The sequence below is a fragment of the Numenius arquata genome, chromosome 3 (assembly GCF_964106895.1).
Source record: "Numenius arquata chromosome 3, bNumArq3.hap1.1, whole genome shotgun sequence".
In the NCBI taxonomy this organism is placed as follows: domain Eukaryota; kingdom Metazoa; phylum Chordata; class Aves; order Charadriiformes; family Scolopacidae; genus Numenius; species Numenius arquata.
In genome coordinates this window covers 72071982-72093883 of record NC_133578.1, presented here as the reverse complement: position 1 = coordinate 72093883, position 21902 = coordinate 72071982, and the positions used below count along the sequence as shown (strand labels likewise).

The 21902-nt window shown below is 41.6% G+C and overlaps 1 protein-coding gene across 1 annotated transcript in view; it reads left to right on the top strand.

Annotated features, from left to right (window-relative positions):
• The window catches only part of COL22A1 (collagen type XXII alpha 1 chain), a 199071-nt gene that overhangs the window by 50789 nt on the left and 126380 nt on the right, over nucleotides 1–21902 (top strand). The window contains exons 4-9 of the mRNA XM_074145482.1: nucleotides 6538–6649; nucleotides 15223–15346; nucleotides 16014–16289; nucleotides 17415–17495; nucleotides 18104–18217; nucleotides 18820–18864. Of these exons, the coding sequence (XP_074001583.1) occupies nucleotides 6538–6649; nucleotides 15223–15346; nucleotides 16014–16289; nucleotides 17415–17495; nucleotides 18104–18217; nucleotides 18820–18864 (752 nt within the window). The remainder of the gene's footprint in view (nucleotides 1–6537; nucleotides 6650–15222; nucleotides 15347–16013; nucleotides 16290–17414; nucleotides 17496–18103; nucleotides 18218–18819; nucleotides 18865–21902) is intronic.

Here is a 21902-nt window from a genome sequence, read left to right as displayed (position 1 = left end):
TGTCAGTTCTTGCCAAGATTTCCTTTCCTGTGGAGGAAGGAATGACAGGAACAGCAAAAAGGCTGTAGCAGATGATGGATGCTTTAACAATAACAGCAACACACGTTGAATAAAGCAGCAGGTTCAGGGTCTGGGCACTTTTACTCTATCCCAGCCCTGAACTGAGACACATCTTGGCTGTTCAGAAATAGCTGGTTTCAGCCTAGTGCATTGTGGAAGGTAAGGATGCCAAAGGTTTTGATACAGTAGAAGGAAAAATACCCCTCATCTCTGACCTCAAGTGACTAATTGCCAGACATAGCTGGTTAAATGCATTATTTATCTTTAGAATATGGCATGATAAATATTTTTTCTGTTACTTTAAAATTAGCACAGAAAGCGACTAAGGTAACAAAAATGAGGGCTCTTTATAGTAGTAATAGCCTTGCAGACCGTACTGGAGGAACTGAAAGGGATGTTTAAGATCCAGTGGGCACACAGGCTCTTCCTTGTGAAGACAGGCAATCCATGAAAGCTTAACTTTCAAAACTGCAGAATAGTTAGGCAAGAAAATTTATAAGACCTTGCATTTGCTGCAAGACTCCCAAGTGATACTGTTCTTCCTAGGAATTTATACACTCCTCTAGTCTACCATACAGTTTATTGTCATTGACCTCCCTCTAGTAAAAGTAACACATGCTGTTTTATCATAGGCAATACCGGTTGCCATTTTCAGAAGTTTCAGAGAAAGAGTCGCTGATGACAACCTCCCTGACCTTGGCTATTGATGACACTCCATCAGTACGTTGACAAGGCTGATAACTCAGCTGAGAGTTTAAGCAAGACCAGAGTATGGAGCATTTTCTGCTAAAGTTGCTTTGTTTTATATTAGTGCTTGTGGCTGGAAATCCTCCATAATAAATATATTCTGGACACATCACTTGAGGCTCTGATGTCTAGTGTCTTTCTGGGTTCCTCTCTCACCTGCTTTCCACATTCCCCTCTGTTGTCTCACCAGAAACTTTCATAATTAGGAGTAGCCTGGTGATTCCCCTTGTGAGTGTTACCTTGGGCTCCTTGGGAATGCAAAGCAGAACACTTTTCTCAGAAGGTTTCTTCAGGCTAAAGAAGTTTATGGCTCTGCCTTACTTTCCAAATGTGAACACTGCTGTGTTATCTGGCTATTAAAACTTCCTTTTGTTGCTCTGGTTTTCTGGGTTTGGGTGCTGTTCTAATTTTGGGTTTGGGCTTTTTTGCCCCTGAACACAGGACAGAGAGGAAAATCTCATGCACACTAGCTGCCACCATGCTGTCCATATCAGATCCTTAATGGAGCCAGGCAGAAATCCAGCTTATATTCAGGGCAACCAACCATGGCCCCTTTAGTCTGGTCTTGAAATAATTATCTTGGAACAAATATTGTAGGACCATGGGACAAGCACAGAGCTGTTTGATCATGCTTTGGCCATGCTTTATGGTGTGTTTGGGTGCAGTGTGGACGTCTTTCCTGTAAAAGAGAATCTGATTGCACATTAGAGTCAGATGATGTAGAAATTGTCCGGTGCCAAGTTTTGCCCATCTTCTCCGTGTAACAGGCAGATCTCAGTGTGTTTTCTGAAGCTGGAAAAATGGGCTGCTTCCTGTAAGGGAGCTATTACTTGCAAGTAAAGAGACATTTGGCCAATTTGATCAGCAGAGCAGTGCATAAGAAATTGCTTTTCAAGCCAAATATGCTGTTAGGAATCTGAGCTTCTCTTTCAGGTCACTATTTTAATTTTAATGTTAACAGACTAGGGTGTGCTGCTTTTCAGGAGATGTAATCACGTTAGAGGGTTTCAGTGGCCTCATATTGTTTTAGTAGCTACAATGAAGTAGGAGGCTTATGATCAAAGAACATTATTCATCTTATTAATTACCATGTTTAAGACATTACTGATTAAATAGTTTATAAGCCAATTGGGAAACCACACCTGCTGGGGTACACAAAAAAGCACCTTTTAAATCAAAGCAACTGAGAACAGGAAAGTCTCACCCTTTAATCCTGAGGTTGAGCGTGGTGCAATGACTGGGTAACAGTAGCTTTGTCCTTGCTAATATATGCAGGTATGTTCTTTCCCATTTCACTTGTGGAGAGGTCTGGGAAGCTATGTGTAGTATCTCATTTTCCCTACGGCACTGAAAAAGTGACCCCTCCGTGGTGTTGGAAAAAAACAATGGACAGCCCATATTTATGCTGTCACTCCAGTCCGGAAACGCTGTACAACAGACTAAATGGCAAGTGAGATGTTTGGGGAAAGATCCAAGTGAGCTGTTTCCACTGCACTGTTAACAGCCAGACAGTCCCAGGTGAAAAATCCTCTTCAACTAGTGGAGAAATTACAACATCACCTTTTTTTCACATTAACATTGTGGTTCAAGACTAAATTAAAAACATCATGCTGTCTCCCTCACAATCCCAGTACCAGTCCTAAACTCACCAAGGGAACGTACTCGATCCAAAGTGCTTCCAGGCACACAAAGTAGACAAAATAATAATGATGATGATGATGATAATAATAATAATTATTATTAGTAGTAGTAGTACTATTGTCCTTCACCTGACATAATCTTAAAGGTTACTCTAAAGCACAAATTGATTTGGAGGTTTGCCTATGTGTCTTCTTTCCAGTCCCACCTGGACAATCTACCTTGACTAATTTCTCAGCTCAGTTGACAATATTTTGGGTTTCCTTGTTTCTTCTCCCACTTAGAAGTGTAATGGTATCTGTTTAAGGAGATTCTTCCAGTGAATGGTCAGGATGGCAAACTTAAGATATTGCTAGCCTGAATTTAAAAATCTGCAACCTTTATTCAATCCTGATGGCAAATGAGACAATGTAAATTTAAGTTATATGTGATTAGCGGTGTGAAGACTACTGTCTGTATGGGCTCCCTCTCTGCTGAATGGAAGGATGCAGGCACTGCCAAAGAGTGATTCAGTCTGTCCAAGACATGCTCTGAGTTGTCTTCCTAGAGACTCCAACGTTTCTCTGCTGACCCACGAGGGAACCGAGGGAACCTACATACATCAGACATCTCCTTTTTAGACATCTGAAATTAGGTGGGATGCATCTTGTCCTCAGTACAGTTCTTTGTTGTTCGGTGTATGGCTGGATGCCACATTTTCTGTGATGCTATTGAAATCCTTCAGCAACTGAAGTGTCCATTACCTCTGTGGGTTTTGGTTGGCAATGGAGTGTCTAAGAGTGGAGGCTATCCCACCAGCTATAGACCTTTACTAGGTGAAGTTTAGCATGAAACCTGAGCATCCTAAGCTCTCTTTATGTCAAGGGAGAGAAACACACACTTTTGGCATCTGTTTTATTGTGAGATTAATCTTTGCCTAGAAGTGCCTGTAATCTTTCCCTCTCTGTGCCTAACTGAATGAGAGTCTCTGTTATTACCCTGCCTAGAGAGCTGACATTTAGCCAGATGAACACCGTGTGAAGTGCTCTGTAAACATGAATTAGTTTGTTTCATAGCTCCCTCTAAGGAAAGTGGAGGCAATATCTCAATTTGACACAGAACAAATTAATAGTGTGATTAAACAAAACCATTTGGTGGTTTTGAGTGTGGACTCTGACACATCTAGGGCTTAATTTTCTCATGGACCTACATGACATTTTTCAGAGACCAATCCTAATTCATTCTTTAATGAAAAATATATCAAGAAATTTGCAATTTGCTGATCCATAGCCTGAATAAGAAAAATCCTATTATGATTTACCTGTGTGCTTTATTGAATCCTGAATGCAAATGAGATAGTCTACATTATGAGTGTTGCTTATTTTTATTACTGCAAGTTCTGCTTGCAAAATAGTTTTAATAACCTTACGTATGTTTCATGGTGTTATTCAGGCTTTCTAAACTGCATGTTCTTAGGAAATCTCAGCAGTAAAAAAAAAAAGAAATTTATTAAATCTGAATCTGAACCTGAACTTGTTTCCCTTGGAAAAGCATGGTAGTGTGCACACCTTCATAGTTGCTTGTGATGTGAACATTAGCTTGAGTTGTGAGAGAAAGATGAGAGTAAGCTTGGGCCTGAGCTAGTGACAGGAAAACTTAGCAAGAAGTTCTTGTCATTGTATCTTGCGCTCGTTTTTTTTTGTTTGAGCAATGGAGCTTAATGAGCTCCATGACATGAGCAATACTCCACAGCTTGAGGACTCTGGTGACTTGACATTAGGACGTCACTTGGGCAGCTTTTCAGCCTTCACCACTCACAGCTCAGCTGCCATGAATAGTTGACAATTTTCCTTGCCAGTTAGTGTGGTCTCTCACCAGCAACACTCAGCTGCCATCCTCACATTTCTGGGGTTGGTGTAGATGAAGGATACATGGTGACATGAGAGCCATGGGGGGGGTTTATATGGACAGGTCATACTGTTTTTCACGTGACAGCTGGAAGGGAGCTCTCAAGTGCTGGTAGGGTCTATTTGCTATGTTTTATAGCTGCAATCGTGGCTGATTACAATATGTCAGAAAGGTGTATCATGGAGTTGTTGCAGAGGTGATTATGAGGTGGAGCCATGAGGCCCTGGAGCATCTTAACTGCCTTATTTGCCCTCCTGAATGTCCAGTAATAGCTGAAAATAGAGTGGAAAGGAGGGAAAAGCTGTTAACAGTCAGGTAAGTTACTGTAATAGAAAAGGCCTCAACTTGGCACCGAGCAATCATTTCTGTCTTTGCAAACAATTAAGATTATATTTCCTCAGAAAAAGCTATTTCTTTTGAAATAGCTCTATGATAGAAGCTTTATGTTTTATTTGCTGTCTGCTGTCACATCTTGATTTGCCTTGGGACTGGCCTACACAGGTTTTTTTGCACCTATTTATTCCTTTAAATTTGAAGAATAATATCATTAGGTGGGTGCCTTTTCCTGTTGCTGCGGTTTTCAAGTCCTGCAGTGGCTTTCAGCCAGTGGGTTGTGAAAGGTTCATGAGGGCAATTAAGAAACCTTAAGGTTAAGAATTTTAGGGCCTAAGTTCACCACAAAAAATTGTTTATCTATCCTATAAAAGTTTTAGGAGCTCACTAACTGAACAAAGTTAAAAGCACTGCCATAGGTTAAAATCAATTTATCAAAATAAGCTGCTATAATAGCACGGGGTTTGTTTGCTGGAATTACAGCCAGAGGAGTTAATGAGTATAATTGTGCTTGTGTGAGCTGGGGAAGAGGCTGGAACAGCCCAAATAAAAGAAGAACACAGGTTCACTGCTCAGCCACTCTCAGCCTGGCTTTTGCAGCGTCTTTACCTCTAACTCCACAGTGTGTCTGATTCTGGGAGCGGCTGTTACTTCGGATGGGTATCCTGTGGAGCCAGTTTGGAGCTAAAAGCACGATGGTGGCATCCACACAGTTCTGCACCTCCAGGAACAGATGCCTTCAGAAGTATGGCACAGTTGTACCCCCGCGATCCCTGGCAGGGTTTAGCAGCTGGAACTTCATGTCACAAAAGCATGGGTTTGTTGTGGCTAGGACCATATTGACTCTGAAGCTGTGTAGACCCATGTGTGTGGTTTATGCTTGAGCTAATGAGCTTTGTCAGAACAGTGTCAAGAGTTTTACACAAATGTCTGCAGTAATAGCTCATGATGCTGATGAGTTGATTGGACTGACTGTCATATTAAAATAGTATGAAAAGTGTATGTAGTCAAGTGTCTTGAACTAGTGGTTTTCAATAAATACATGGAACTATTGGAGTGGGTCCAGAGAAGGCCATGAAAATGATCCGAGGGCTGGATCACTTCTCCTGTGCAAAAAGGCTGAAAGAGTTGGGGTTGTTCAGCCTGGAGAAGAGAAGGCTCCAGGGAAACCTTATTGTGGCCTTTCAATATGTAAAAGATGTTTATGGGAAAGATAGAGAGAGAGTTTTTACCAGTGCCTGTAATGACAGATCAAGGGGAAACAGTTTAAAACTGAAAGAGAGTAGATTTAGTTGGAAATTAGGGGAAAAAAATCACTTTGAACGTGTTGAGACACTGGAACAGGTTGCCCAGAGAAGCTGTGGATGCCCCATCTGTGGAGGTGTTCAAGGCCAGGGTGGACGGGGCTTTGAGCAACCTGGTCTAGTAGAAGATGTCCCTGCCCATGGTAGGGAGGTTGGAACTAAATGATCTTTAAGTTCCCTCCCAACCCAAACCATTCTATGATTCTGTGGTTCCATAATTCCATGAATAAGTATTTCAGTCTGCACCTGTGCATTCTTCTATGTAGGAATTAATGAATTATACAGCACTTTCAGGGTGTTGTGGCAATGCAAACAGTAACTATTGGGTTCTGGAGAACTCTGTTCTAATATCTCCACAACTTGTTATGGTTTGAATTTATACTTGGTTTTGAGTTTTTGGACTAAACAGGTTTAACCATGTCAGAATTTGGTTCTGGCTTTTCCCAACAAGAACAAGATTAATCTCTGAAGTGCTGTGTTTGTACACTGAAATAACTACGTAAGTACAGTTGAAGACATGTCCCACAGTCTTATCAATGTCTCATATTTACACTTCTGTTATGGACAGGATTTGACCTGATGGATTCGTTCAGTGTAAAACAGATTTTTGGAATGAAAGAAAATGGAATTCAGAGTGCTTATGTACGACTTGGAAGCTTCCCTGTTGTTCAGAAAACTGAGTAAGTACCCTGTTTTTCACTTCATTTTCATCTGAGCCTCTGCTTTACATTATTTGGTTCCTCTAAGTTAACCTCGTAGTAGTTATCTAGTACCTATAAATATATACATTACTGCTTTGGTCAGCTCTTTCAGTTCTGCTGGCACAGAATTTATGCAACATGGTTGGGAGCCTCCACACCAACTGCAGGCTGCATCCTGGTAGAGTATGAGCTGGTTTCAGTGTATCTCAATGGTTGTGAAGAGCAGTATCAAGAAATTCACAAAAGAACATAAGACTTAGTAAACAGCTTCTAAAAGGAATATTTTGTAGCGCTCCCATTGAGATATATATTTGCTAATCACAAGAGACCAGTTCCTGGTAGATGTTGTTATCCATTAGATAATATGAGTTTTGGCCTCCTCCTAAAAGAATGAGCAATTTTTAATCCGGTGTCAACACGGATTCAGTCCTTGAAGCCTTTTCTGACCTGGGGCTGCCAGTTGTGTCAGTCTATCAGAACGGTTTCTCTTCGGGTTGTCATTTGAGTGTTGCTAGCATTAGCCTTGAGAGGAGTGAGTGCATAATTTCAGCGAGTAACCATGAACCATAGATTGAATTGTCATCATTAACATTTTTGCAGTAAATTTCTCTGGGCTGGTTTGAACTTCGGCTTAAATAATCAATAGCAATTCTTTTATTTATGGATAAGAGCTGTTATTTTTTACTCTGATTTAGCTCTTTTACTCAGCTCCCTGCATTTTTGAGATTGTTCTGTGACATGTATTTGCTAGATTTCACAATATTTTTTTCATCCTGGTGACAACCTGAATTGATTTGCCCTTCTCCCCTCCCCCTCTTTCTCCATATAAACACAAAGTCTTTTAAAAAAAAAAAAAAAGTGCAAATATGATAGACTGAAAGGAAAACTATTTGCTCTAAAGTCCATAAATGAAGTCAAGTCTTAGGGCAAGTAAATTCATGATCTGGGAGAAGGCCAGCCAACTAAAGACACCTTGGGCTTGATAAGTGGTATATACATAACTGGTGTGTGTGTGTTTTGTTTGGCTCACAGTAGTCTCTGGGTGGAATCTCTGCTTGCTGTGGCTAGTAACAGCTAGTGGTGGCACGCACCGTAAATCTTTGCCACCAAGATTACATAGAAAGAAGCCCTTGAAATGAAGAAGTACAGTTTGCACTTAAGAAATTCTGGGAATGAAAATCTGCTGAATCTGAGCCCTGGGTGATACTATGACAAATAGGACTAATGCAGTCCTTGGGTGTCTAAGCAGGAGCTGCCAAGTATGAGCTGACTATCTCCATATCAGGCAACTCAATCACCACTGCTGGGATGTTACATCCGGCCTTTCTTTCCATAATCCCGTAGATAGGAAAGGAGTGAATGAAAGTTTAAATAACTGGGAAACAAGCTTAATAGTGAGAAATTAAGAAGTTAAGCGTAGTCAGGTAAAATTAAGAAGTGGTTAGCAACTGAGGTGACTGTTGTCTCTAAGAATATCTGGGGAAGCAAAATTTAGTAAAGGGTTTTTGGTGCTAAGGATAGTGGTAGACTAAAAGTCAGTGGCTACCTGTTAACAACATCAAAAAAGAGCATGGAAGAAAGGCACACTTTTAACAACAAATGTAATTGTTAATAGAATCGTAGAATACCAGGTTGGAAGGGACTTGAAGGATCATCTGGTCCAACCTTTCTTGGCAAAAGCACGGTCTAGAGAAGATGGCCCAGCCCCTGTCCAGCTGAATCCTAGAAGTGTCCAATGATGGGGAATCTGGCACTTCCCTGGGGAGATTATTCCAATGGCTGGTTGTTCTCATTGTGAAAAATTTTTCTCTTGTGTCCACTTGGAATCTCCCCAGGAGTAACTTGTACCCATTGTCCCTTGTCTTTTCCAAATGACTCCTTGTGAAAAGGGAGACTTCATTTTCTCTGTAGCCACCCTTTAAATACTTGTTTTCTCAAGGCTGAACAAACCCAATTCTCTCAGCGTTTCCTCATATGGCAGGCTTCCCAGCCCTTGGATCATCTCGATGGCCCTTCTCTGGACCCTCTCCAGCCTGGCCACATCTTTTTTGTATAGAGGGGACCAAAACTGAACACAGTATTCCAGTTGTGACCTGACAAGAGCTGTGTAGAGTGGGAGTTCCACTGAACTGAGCAGAATTCCAGCTCCACTGGAACAAGTTAGCAGAGATTACGGAGAGTTGTCCATTTGCATTCCTTTTTCAAATTAAGGGTTGACGTACTTTGTTGTTGTTGTTTCTGCTGTTGTTTTTCCAGAAAAACTGAGGGAATGAAGCCAGGCCAACTAGCTATGATGACTTACTTTCTGCTCAGATTACATCCATTTATTTGTTGTTGTTGATTTTGTTTTTAATAAGTAGAATATTTTATTGCTTAGGTTGATTAGAAGTAAAATATCCTTAATTTATAGACTGAAATGACTAAGCTTTCTTTTGAAATATTAACTGAAACATGGAGTTAAAGAACTTTTATATTTTCAACCTTTTGTATTGTAACTTCCATACTACTGTGGTTTGGGAATGAACCCAAATGGATATATCACCATGGAAGGTGTCTGCATATTTTGGTTCCTTTTAGTCTTTGGATGTCAAGATTCTGAAATGCTGTGTATAGGGTCATTACTCACAGAAAATACAATCTTGTAGAGTTGCAAAAAACTGATAACTGGAATAATAAACAAAACAAAAACATCTGTCCTGTGTTGCAGATAACCTCAAACAACGTTTAGCAACTGATAGCAATATCTCCTTATTAGATACAAAATCATTATCTGAGTAATATATGTAATTCACTTTATTATCTGCTTAAAGGATTTGTATCTTTTTATATAAGCACTAGTACTCCTACAAAGTTCCAGCTTAGCTGCATGGGAAATGTGCCTATTCATTTTCTGATCCGGAGCTTCCCACTATGAACTTTCTTCCCGTTTGTTATGAGGTATCCTGTGATGATTCTGTGAACAAGCAAGTACAACAACCAGGAATGCGGCCACAGTCATCAATGTCCTGGTCACTGAGGGACTTGCAGGCCTCTCTAGCTGACTGAGAGCTAGTCCCTACATCTGATTGGTGTTTCTCCCCACTCCTTGGTTAACTGGGGCTGTCCTACTGTTTGCTTATGGCTTCTCAATTGGTCTTCTGGTAAAACCGTGCCCTTGATTTCTGGGTTTGGGAACTCAGGCTTGTTTCTCATTACTCTTGTCTTGGCTAATGCCAAGCTTTTGGCTTACTATCCTGTTCTGTTCTCCATCTATTTCTCCTTGTCCTGACTCCAGAGCTTCCCTCCTGCCATACCCATCCCTCAATTTTCTCTTGACTGTTCTGGTTCCAGCCTGGCTTGGTCCTCATCTGTCACCTCGCAGAACTTCCTGATGCTCGCCCTAGCTTCTAGTCATGATCTGTTTCCTATTTATATCGGGTCAGTGTTGTCCCTCCCAGTTTCTGAGTCTCGGGTTTTTTTGGGCATGTATACCTTGATGTGGTTTTCTGGAGACTTTGAGTCCTGACATCAACTTTGACGTCAGTTACCTGCCCTGGGTTTCTCCATGAGCTCTGGTCATGGTCTCATCATTTTTTCTGCTCCACAGAGAAGAAAATTCTACTCTGCCAAGATCTCCTACACTAGGTATGAAACCTGTTGAATGCTTCCTTGTTCCTTACTTTTTCTCAAATATATATTTCATATGAATAAAAGGTGAGACAAGTATGATTCTTCAGCTTGGAGAAAAGGCTCAGGGGGGATCTTATCCATGTGTATAAATACCTGATGGGGAGGAAGCAAAGAAGATGGAGCCAGACTCTTCTCAGTGGTATCCAGTGACAAGATAAGAAGGAATAGGAATCAATTAAAAACACAAAATTCAATCTGAACACAAGAAAAACCTTCTTTAGACTAGATGATCTCAAGAGGTCCCTTCCACCCTCAAGGACTCTGGGATTTGTGATTCAACGCTGCACCCTCTCACCATCTCTGCTAGCCCTGTCTTTCCCTTTCTGCCACTCTTCCCCATACCAGAGGCAGCTGCTGGTCTGTGACTCGTTGCAAAATTTTCCATGGTCCTGGAGTTGGAAAAAGGCCAAGATGCTGTGCTGAAGTCAGGGATGAGAGACACAGCTTCTTGGTTTAAGGAAGTGGTGAGAGCAGCCTTCCCAGCTGAAGGATCTTGCTGTGGCCCCTATCTAATGTCATGACCTCTATTACTTGTCATCTGGAAGAAATGTGTCTGTCCAAATCTGCTCTGAAGTTAGTAGGAGAACGTCTGTTAGGAGCACACCCGAGGAGATCCTTGTAGGCTTCTTCACTAACCAAAGAAACAGGGTGAATTCATAGGCCCCAGCTCTAGGCTCTTATCCTTTGTGCTCTTCACCTGTTTGTGTGTTCTTATCAAGTTAGTTTTGCCTGATATCAAGCAGTGCTATCCCAGATGATGCCCGAGCCTGCTGTGGAGGATGAAGCATTCCAGAGACTGCTCCCCAGAGGGAGTTTGGAACTGATCGCTCTCTCTGGGAAAGAAGCATTTGGTTGAACTTCACTCATGGCTAGCAAATGGACCCTGACCATTATTAACTAGTGTGTACAGAATCTCCTACTTCTAACAAGGTAAAGAAGATGGAGCACGGCTGAGGTGGAATGACTGAAGGATTTTTTTTTGTCTTTTAGAGAATAGAAGACTGAGGGGAGAGCTGAGAACCATGCAAAAGGCTGCAGCCAAGAGGGGAGAACAACTTGTTCGCATGGTTCCTTGTGGAAAAAAGTTATTTGAGGAAGACTAAACTGCAGCAAGTGAGACTTAGGATAGACCTTTTTTTGTAGCATGTAGGATAGTGAAGCACAGGAAGAAATTAGCTAGGGAGGTTGTATCTATTCCATCACTGAGGTTTCTGAAGTAGCTTCTGAAATGCCTGCCAAGGATGTATGAGTGGGGTTGATTCTGTGTTGTGACAATACTTGCACAGCCCTTTCTTTTCCCTTTTTCTGTTATTTTTTCTTTTTTTTTTTCTTTTCTTTTTCTTTTTTTTTTTTTTATGTCATTCTAAGAGCCTCTGATGATGTGGTGCATATGGACATGAACCAACGTTCTATATCCTTGTTTCAGTCATAAAAACCACTAATTGTCAATGAGTTACATCAAGTATTAGTGGCTTTTAGCTGTTTTAGATGTGGTAAAATATCCCAAATACATTAATTATGCCTTTTCTTACCAAATGCAGACACCCTATTGATTGTCACATTCAGTGTCTGAAAGAGAATTGATACTCTTATTTTTCTCCATTGTGTTATTATTATAGATGTAGGATCTCATGCTGATTGTCACAGATGTAGGCTCTTATGCCAAACAAAAGTGTGTAAGAAGGAGTCTATGTTGTAAAATTGGGCAGTGACTAAGACAACCTCCTGCCTGGTTTTTATAATTTTTTCTTTGTAGAAGTTGTGATTCACCTGACCTTGGAGTTGGGTTAATTAACTCTTTGACTAACCTGCAGCACTGGGGGATTCTCTTGTCTTGGAGTTTTATAATGGCCTCGTCTGCAATCCATCCTGTTGTCAGAATTATAGACCAAGGAGCAAGTAGAGTGTTCCCTGTAGGTACCAGGCATCCAGCAAAGCTCCATAATATGGATCATCAGTTCAATTCAGCCTTGGGTGAAAGAAGGAAATAAAACATTTCTGGAGACAGCAATTCCTGCCCTTGGATTCCTAAGTAAAGCTGAGCCTTCTAGATGGAGATCACTTTTCATCGAAGAAATAAATGAAAACTCATAAACAGAGTTTTTGTTATTTATGCAGTAACGCATATCTGTGAAAGATGTAGGGACCAAGGACTTCAGAAAAAGCTTTTATCATATCTTCAGAGCAATGAGAGTGTCTTTAGATTTGCTTTTGGCACGAAGCCTTTCTATGCTGGGAATTTACAGCCAGTTCTTCAGCATCTTTAAAAATCAGTTGAGGGTACAGGTAATAGGTCATTATAGCTTTCTATCAGTTTCAATCTACCTGATGGGTCATTTGTCAGCCTCTGTGTGATGAGGTGTGGCCAGACTCACAAGGATATTTAGGTACCTAATTCCTAGTTATTTCTGTGGGCATTAAGCATTTGAAAACCCTTTTTGAATTTAAGCTCGCATGGTGATATTCCTTTTCCCAGCTCAGAGGTGTCTTAGCACAGAGGCCAGCAGTGGGCTCTTCCAGATTTAGTTGTAGGTTTTCAGGCCCAAGGCTCACCGTGATATATGGGGGGATTAATTTCAAGTACATGCTCCTATACCTCCCCGCTCAGCAAAGCAGTGATGCCACAGTCACAGCCACTGCCTTTAATTCGTACTTGGAACAAAGCACACCTGCATATGCAGAGTTGAAAAAGCATTAGGGAAAGGCAGCTTTGAAAGCATGTGTCCTGCTGCTGTTGATGTGATGACAGCAAACATGCTATGGACCAGGAGGAGAGCAAAGCACCCCCAGAGCTGTAACTCCACTACCTTGTGCCACCACTGGATTAACGGAAGAACCATTTCTCTGCTTGCTTTTCATTCAGCAGGAGGCTGGAGTCGGTGGTGGGCTGTAGCTAGCAGAGTAGTCCAATACTGTGTATTGGGCACTGTGTGTGACCAAAAATGTGAATTAGACTCCTAAAGGGCAGAACAGAGAGGGAACTCAACCCCAGTTGTGGTGGTGAAGATAGTCCATGAGTAGTGAGTGAAGGTAAATGCACTGGGTACGTATGCTGAAATGACAGAGTTTGAAGAGCTGAGCCACAGGGAAATACCCCCACTGGCAGCACTCTCATGTAGAAACATCCATGGTTTTTGCTCAAGAGGATGGAGCAACACCTTTTCAACTATCAACATTACCACCTTGCTGAAGTTTCTTGAAGGGGTGGATGTTAAAAGCTGTAATGTGTGTCTTCCTCTCTCTCAAACTTGGACATGATAAGTGTACCTAGCCATTTGACAGGAAATTTTCACTAAAGCATGTCAACCATGAAGGAGACCTGGCAGGGTGCCCTGTTGGGAGGGTTGATGTGACTGACCCAACTCTCTCTTGCCAAACATCCTGTAGACCTTCTCAGTGGCATTCAGTGCTCCAGTCATGCCAGTTGTATTCTCCATGGCAACTCTGCCACAAGAGTGACAACTGACACACTTCGTGTTTTGCCATGAAGGGAAAGAATGTCTGGCTATTTTGTGTGTTGTCGGAGGGATGGGTGCTGGGGTGAGGTGGGTGAGACCTGGGTGAGACCAGGGAGGGCTAGTTTGTGAATAGCTAGTACCAAGAAGTGAGACAGCCTTGTCTTCTCTCCTAAAGGAATGATTTTGTGAAGGAGCTAGAGGGAGCCTGGTTCAGTTTTCTCTTGTGCTGGGAGACTTCAGAGTGCACAACCTGCATGGGCATTTTGTAGCTGAGGAAACCACAGACTTCTGCATTTTTAACTTGGCTAAAAAGATAGGAAATTCAAAGCACACATTAAAAGAAGACTGAGTATTTTGCCATTAGGAATGACTGGCTTTCAAATTTTACTGTAATTGCAAAACAAAGCATTTTGGAAATTTTTAGGATTTTTGCTTGAAACACTATTAAGAGCCTCTAGTTCTGTGTGCCTTTAACTGTGCCAGCTTCCGCATAGTGATGGACTACATCAAATATTCCTTAAGAGAATCTGTCTTCATTGCTTTGCTCTTTAATAATTGCTGCCCTTGTGTTTTGTTTTGTAATGGGTGCTTATGCCTGACTGCTCATATGTCTGGAGGCAAAGACAGGATATTTAGGAAGGGCCTGTTTAGGAACGATCAGAGGAACAGGCTGGCTTGGGCATGAGGAACAATAAAGTTAACTGGGACTCTTCAACTGGAAAAAAAGATGGCTTAGAGGCATTATAAGCAAAGTTTTCAAAATCATGAATGACACAAAAATTAGAAAAAGAATAGGGTCATTGTGTTGTCCCTTATAAGAACTGAGTTATGTCCTAAACAAACAAGAGGAGGCTCGTTATACAGTGGGCACCAGAGCAGTGTGATTCCTTCCCAAAGGATGTTGTGGATGTAATAAGTTTACCTGAGCTCAAGGGGAGAGTGGAGAAGTCCATACAAGATAAATCCATAAAAACGTATTAATGTAGAAATTTTAGTTGTCTCTGAATTTGACCCCTGGATCCCAGAGCTGGAGGTAGAGCATTTCAGGTGTGCCTGCCTACTGTCAGATGTCACAGGTCTCCAGTGCATCTAGAGAACAACAGAATGGTTTACAATTTACATGAACTGAAGCAGCAAGTGAAAAAAAACTGGATTGAACTGATGGATTCTAGGCTGCAGAATTTCACTGTCTCTAATTTAATTTGGGAGCTTCACTGTTGCTCCAAAAAGGGCTCCTCAAAGACAGAACCACCTGGGGGGCAGAAGCTCATGTTCGTCTCTCTGCAGGCTGCCAAATACAGCAGATTTCGTAGGAGCCATGTGATACTTTTGTGAGGTGTTGTTTTGATATGCAGAGAGTTTTAGAAGTTTTGCTCTTCACTGCTAAGCCTAATTCATTGCTCTCTTTTTCCCTCCCCATGCCAGGGACGTATTTCCACAAGGTCTGCCTGATGAATATGCCTTTGTAACTACCTTCAAATTTCGGAAGGCTTCCAGGAAAGAAGACTGGTATATTTGGCAAATTATTGACAAGTACGGCATACCACAGGTATGAGGTCCTTTGCAGCCACCAAGAGCAGCCTTGTTTCTCTTTTGTTGCATGAACTAATTTTCTTGCCTTAACTTCCCACTCCTTTTTCCTTGTGGACTACTAAAAATCCCTTTGCCTGTCTTTCAGTTCATTTTGCTGAAAATCCTTTACCTTTCATTTACACGGTGGAGGAAGGTGTGCATAGACCTTGATTGTTAGTAGCATGCAGGTAGATATATGAGTTGGAAAGGGGGAGGAGAAAAATATACCATCCTTGCTCTTTAAAGCACTTTGGGGGTTTGGGTTGTTTTTTTCAGGTAGTTCTGTTCAGGGAAAATGTTTTGCCTGTTTGGAAAAGATACCCAGACAGACGTACCACAGAGCAGTGAGCTACATCAAATTTTGATGCAGACTTCTAGATATCATGCAAAGGTATTATGGGTTCCTTACTTAGGATGTGGATGTAACACCTATTATTGCTCCACAACCCTGAGTCCTGGCTGCTGTGGAATTTTATCTAATAATTTTTGTCAAGTACTCTCTCACTACATCATAGTGTAATAAAGTGCTGTCCCTATAGAGCATGTTCTTAGTAGCATGCTATAGTTTATGGGATCACTATAGGGATTGAGGGAGGGATTTGGATGTGTACTTTAATAGCAAAGTCATTTCTGTCTGCCCGTAGGTCTCGATCCGACTGGACGGAGAGAACAAAGCTGTGGAGTACAATGCTGTTGGGCTCACCAAGGACGCCGTGAGAGTGGTCTTCCGAAATGCACGAGTCAGTGATCTTTTTGACCGCAGCTGGCACAAAATTGCCCTCAGCATTCAGTCCAAGGCTGTCTCACTTTACATAGACTGCAGGCTGGTGCAGATGCTGCCGATTGAAGACAGGGAAAATATTGACATTCAAGGAAAGACTGTAATTGGCAAACGTTTGTATGATAGCATCCCCATTGATGTAAGTACGTGTGTGCCCATTGGAGCTGTGGTAACATTCATCATTGGGTTTGCAGCATGTGAATGGGGTTTGGGAGGTTATGTTGTAATTGACCCTTCTTCTGAAGTAGCATCACTGAAATGTTACCTGTGTTACATAGCCAAAACAGATTGGCACCTCATCATGTGCAAGACTTGCTGTCCTTTTATGTGAGACTGTCAGTATCTCTGTTTTTAAACATTAAAAAATTAAATAAAAAAGAAGATTAAAAAAGAATTAAATTAAAAAAGAAATTTTAAAAGGGATTAAAAAAGAAATCCATTTCATCTTTTCTGTCTAGTCCCAGAATGTGCTATAGTTAAAATCAGAGACAAAATCATCCACAAATGCCATCAAATGTGGTACTGAACTATACACATGAAGGTCTTTTGCTGTCTGATCTTGACACTGTGGATGTTTCCACATCTGACAGGAAGAGATAGGGGAAAAAAGAAAGCTTGTTAACTCCAGAAACTCATGATATATTCTCAGTTCCTCAGAAAAGATACCTCATATTATATGACTCTAGCTCTAATTGAACCAAAGCTGAGACCTGCAGGTTTGACCTGATTGTCCAGTAGGAGTGTTAACCCAGTATAACTGATGTGTGATTGGTGTTTTGAGACTTGTGTAATCTTTCTTAGCCATGCAAAATGGATGGAATGTGCATATTAAATGTGCTAATAGCATTTCTCACGCAGGGGTAAATGGGCAGAAGATGCAAGGCACAACAGGAGAAAAAGAAACTTTCTTTCTAGATTAAATTCTAGGAAGGATAGAGGTGGTCAGTATATGTCTTCTCAGACAGAAGTTTGGCCAGGACATGGGGATTAGCATGAAATCCTTATTTGCATGAAAACCTGCACCAGAATTTTAATGGCATATTCAGGGTCTCATTAGATCAGCGTTCTTGGAGCATGCTGAGTTATTGGTCCATTATTGCTAGAGAGAGAGAGATATTGACTACAGGATCCATAGAATCACTATGAAGTTAGCCCCATCTGGTTCTTGTTTGTATTTTTCTGCACTGTTTGTATCCAAGCAAAAGGATATGTGGTCTTTAATAATTCAGTGTCTCTGAGACTATTGCCTCACTTTGTCTTCTAGTTTGATCTTCAACGGATGGTTATTTATTGTGATTCTCGGCATGCTGAGCTGGAGACCTGCTGTGATATTCCCTCTGGACCAGTAAGCTTCTTTGTCATTTGTTCATTTTCACATGAACGCTTTTCGTTGAAATCTATTGCATAAATCAGGGAGTATATGACAGTGTGGGATTATCATTTTTTTAATGATGGTGAATGAAACCTAACTAGGCATTTGGTAATGTAGCAGTGCCAGAAGAGGACCACTGCCGAGGGATGAGTATGAGGAATTTGAGGCTTCCAAGTTGCTCTTTCCTTGTCAAACTGTCAGGGGAAACAAAACCCTGAAGTGATGATGGAACAACAGAAATGCAGCATGAAATATTCAACACGTTTCCCACTGGTTTTATCTGGGAAGGGCTAAGACAGTGCCAGTTGCTGCTTAGTTTCCCGTGCCCAACTCTCATTAGAAACTTCCACCCTCCTTTCACTCTTCTCCCCTCAATCTTGGTTAAAGAGATTCATTGTTCATTTTGCCACATTTTTTCCCTATTGCTTGAAAGAATGGCTTCCGTGGGATTTCATTCCTCACTAGGACTCATTTAGCTGTGTGTTATCCAGTAATGCCTATGGGGTTTCTCTAAAGGGGGTGGAAGAGGAAGCTTTCTAGGCATCGAAGGCTTTGTCATGACCTTGGATGTTTGGGTGTAGTGCCAGGTCACGGTCCTGACTGAAGCACCTCCCCTGGAATTGAGGCCAACTGTTGGCAACGAGCAAGTTGGCCACCTCAAGACTTTCAACTGCTCCTGTCCTGCTGGACAAAAGGTGAGTGTTGAGATGAGCATGTTTCATTTGAGCTGTGATGGATGGGTTTGAAAATAGGGGTATGACACTGTGCAAGTGAGTTATAAGAAGGGCAGTACTGGTTTGTGAAGCACTTTAGGATCTAGAGGTGAAAAGCACTTCATAGAAAGAGCCAGATGTGTTATTCACAGGTGGGATGTCTGCAGAGGTAATGGCAGTCTTCCCAGGTGTTTTCTCTTTACCTAATTCAGTGGTTTTGATCATGCTGGTAGTCCTGGTAACAACCTTGAAAGCAAAGCAGTTATTCTTATCCAGCCCAGTTACACGCATCCTTCTTCAAAAAAAAGGAAGAGATTCTGGAGGTAAGTATAGCCACAGTGAAAAAAATCTCATAGCTTTTAAAAGCAGTGTGATTGCTCATATTGCCCTTGACCAAGACCTCTGAGAAGCCAGCTTCATTGACATGTCAATGAAGGGCTTTTGAAGGCATGTCAGTTTTAGTGTGTTCTCCACTAAAACCCGAAAACATTTTTGTTGTCCTCGGTTGTTGCAGGATCAGATCCCTTGCTTTCTTATATAATGAGAAGATCAGTCTGACTAATCATGGGGTTTTTTTGTCTTAGGGGGAGAGAGGTCCAACTGGCCCTGAAGGTCCTAAAGGTCAAAAGGTCAGTAATATGTGACAGTTCATTTGTTTAATAAAAGCAACAACACAAAACCAGTTTCAGAGTAAGTTGAAGAGTTGAAGATTTTTAGAAATAAGAGTCAATTTGGCATATGACTGAGTTCAGACAGTTTTGGATGAGCCTGGGACTGCTGGAGACTGGCTATCTTGGATCTTTGCTCTGGGCTGGGCTTGCATTTGAGTTTCTCTGTTGCTGCTTTTTGTCATTCTTAGAGTAAGTGTGTTCTAAAACTTTTCCTGTAGATTCTAAACTGGTATTTTTGCAAGTTAGTGTTATTCACATGGTCATGGTAAGTCACCTGGAAAACCATGTGCTGCTGCTGCACTGTGCCTTGCTCAGCAGTCCTAGATATCCACAGGTTAGGTAGCAGCTTCCCAGTCACACTCAATTTGTATTCAGGTTTGAAAAATTTGCATTCAAAACTATATCCACCTGAATCACTTCCACAAATTCAGTCACTGAATTTATGTCTGTTTGGTGAATAAACAAATTGCACCCCACCAAAAGTTACTCAGTTATTATGAAATGTGGGGGTGGAAAGGAGAAATCTCTGCTTCTTGGAAGGTCAGACATCATCGGCAATGTGTTTGGCAACTTTCCCTCTGCAGGGAGAAGTTTTGGATGATGAGGAGATGTGTTTTGGAGCATGTTTTCTGCTGGCATGAAAGAACATGGGCGAATTAATGCTCAGATGTGCCCGACTGAAACTGCAGAAAATGTTTCCTTATGCTTCCATGCGTATATAAATAGCAACTTTCTATTTTAATCTGTGACAGCTTAAATAATGATGGGCTGTTTTGAAGAATGGCAGAGCCATGACTGTTTATGAGGAGGTTGCAGAAAGACGATGATGATAATAATAAAAGCACCCTGCAGCAATATCCTTTTGTCTTTCACTGCTTTGACAAGGTCTACGAGCTGGTGAGGATGTCTGTGCTACGTAACATGGCACGCTGCTGGGGTGCAGGAGACACCAGTCGAATACAAAATAGTGTATAACCAAGTGCAGCATCGGCAGATTTTCTGTAACAGATCCCGATACAGCTGTCCCACTCCTGCAGGTGGGTTGCTGAAGAGCCCTTCAGATGTGTGTGACTTTTCCCTGGCTGTAGTGATCTGGGACATGTACACAGCCAGGGCAGGACGGTGTCACTGTCTCAGGCAGCTGGGGATGATGCCATTTAAATCCAGGCTCTGACAACAATTTGGTACAAATGGGATGATTTGAGACAAACGACTTAGCTTCTCTCTCTGCTAAATAAGGCAAGTAATAGATTTTGCTTCTGACTTGCAAAGATGTGAATAAATGGCACGTACCACCCTTGACAGCAGTTCTTGCACTGCTATTTCCAAGGACCAGATTGTCACAGTCTCTGCTCTATGTGCAAGAACTCTCTCTCTCCTCCTCTCTCTCTCTGCAACATTATTGAGCTACCCAGGCTAAAATGCTGGCCATGAGGAAGAAAGTGAATGCTATTTGCAACCTCACAATATTACCACCTGGTACTTTACTAAGGAAAGACTAAGGCCCCACAAAAAATATGAATGTTTTCTACCTTATACAGTTGTGTTTTAGGATCATTTAACTTGGCTCACAATTTCTAAGGTGTATGGGTTGTGTTTCAAAACCCTGTTGTTGTGTAACGAGGAGGGCTGTAAAGCTTTCTTAAGGTAACAAATATCAAAAATTTCCATTTGTTACTTGAATCCAAGAGCTGGGGCTTCAAGAAACACTAAAAAAAGATTTTGATTAAAACATGCCAACAAGTGAGTACAGCACAAGACCAAGCATTCATTGACTAAAGAGAGAGGTTGCAGTAAGCAAATGAATAAGGGAAGAAATTGTCAGAAAAAGGTAGAAACAGAGTAACATCAGGACTCTGAGTCAAAATTCATCATTTTCTCTATAGACATCATCACTACTGAGCATCTCTTGTTTGGGAAGAATTGCAAAGCTGAAATCTACCCCTAAATAACTGGGCCCAAGGGATATTTAGGTAGGCTGCAGGTACTTCAGCATTATCCAAAAATATTTTACAGGCTGATAGTGAAAAATGCCCTGTGAGAGACTGTATGGCCATATAATAACCCAGGAAAGCAGCTGGTTCAGCTGTATCAGAAAAAGAGCACACAGCTCGTGGGAGTCACCTGAGAAATAAGTCCCACCAGGGGATACTGATAGGGAGAGAAGTCAGTGTTAAAAAACCAAAACACCTCCCTTTGCCCCAAAACAGGGATCTTTGGAGAAGCTGACAAAGGCATGAGGACTGTGAAGCTCCTTCTCTAAGCTACGGCAGTTTTGGGGTTTAGTTTTATTTTGTTTTCCCTAGCCACCCTATCTGGTGGCTTTTTCACTCTTTATGTAAAGAAAGAATAATGTCTACATGGTTCTTTTGGTTTTCTTTATAAAAAGGTCATTTTGAGGGTTTGTGAAGTGAAGTAAATGTGGCTGTTGTCTATCTGAGTTGAAGGTGGAGAGACTGGTGCTCAGGCTCTGCTCTCCTAAACTCCCCTAGCATATCACTTCTTTTAGGGTAGGAGGTTTGGACAGGCTTTTCTTAGGTAGAATCTGACCAATGGAACTATTTGGAGTGTATAACCAGTGTAGGAAGATAATGAGTTTCTGTTCCTATCTAATTTAAGTCTCCAAAGACAGGGCAAAACAGGAGCACTTGCAGTTACTAAAAAAAAAGGGGAAAAATCCCGCAGAGATGAACACCTCTGCCTCAATCATCCATGCTGCCAAACTGAGGATAATGCGTGGAGACGCAGCGTACATGGTTTGGGAGGAGATGCAGTCAAGGATGGTATTGGGGAAGAATGAGGCAGGAAATAGCTGTGGAACAACTGGCTAACATGCCTGAAGCTGGGTCCTATTGATAAGTTTTAGACGCTAACAACAGCCCAGTCTAATTTATTTTCCTTCCGTACTTGCTCTGCATGCTGTGTTGTTTGCAGGCAGCCAGGCTGGCTGGTTGGGGTGCTGGGCTGATGGTCAACAGGCTTCTGCTCTCTTCCAG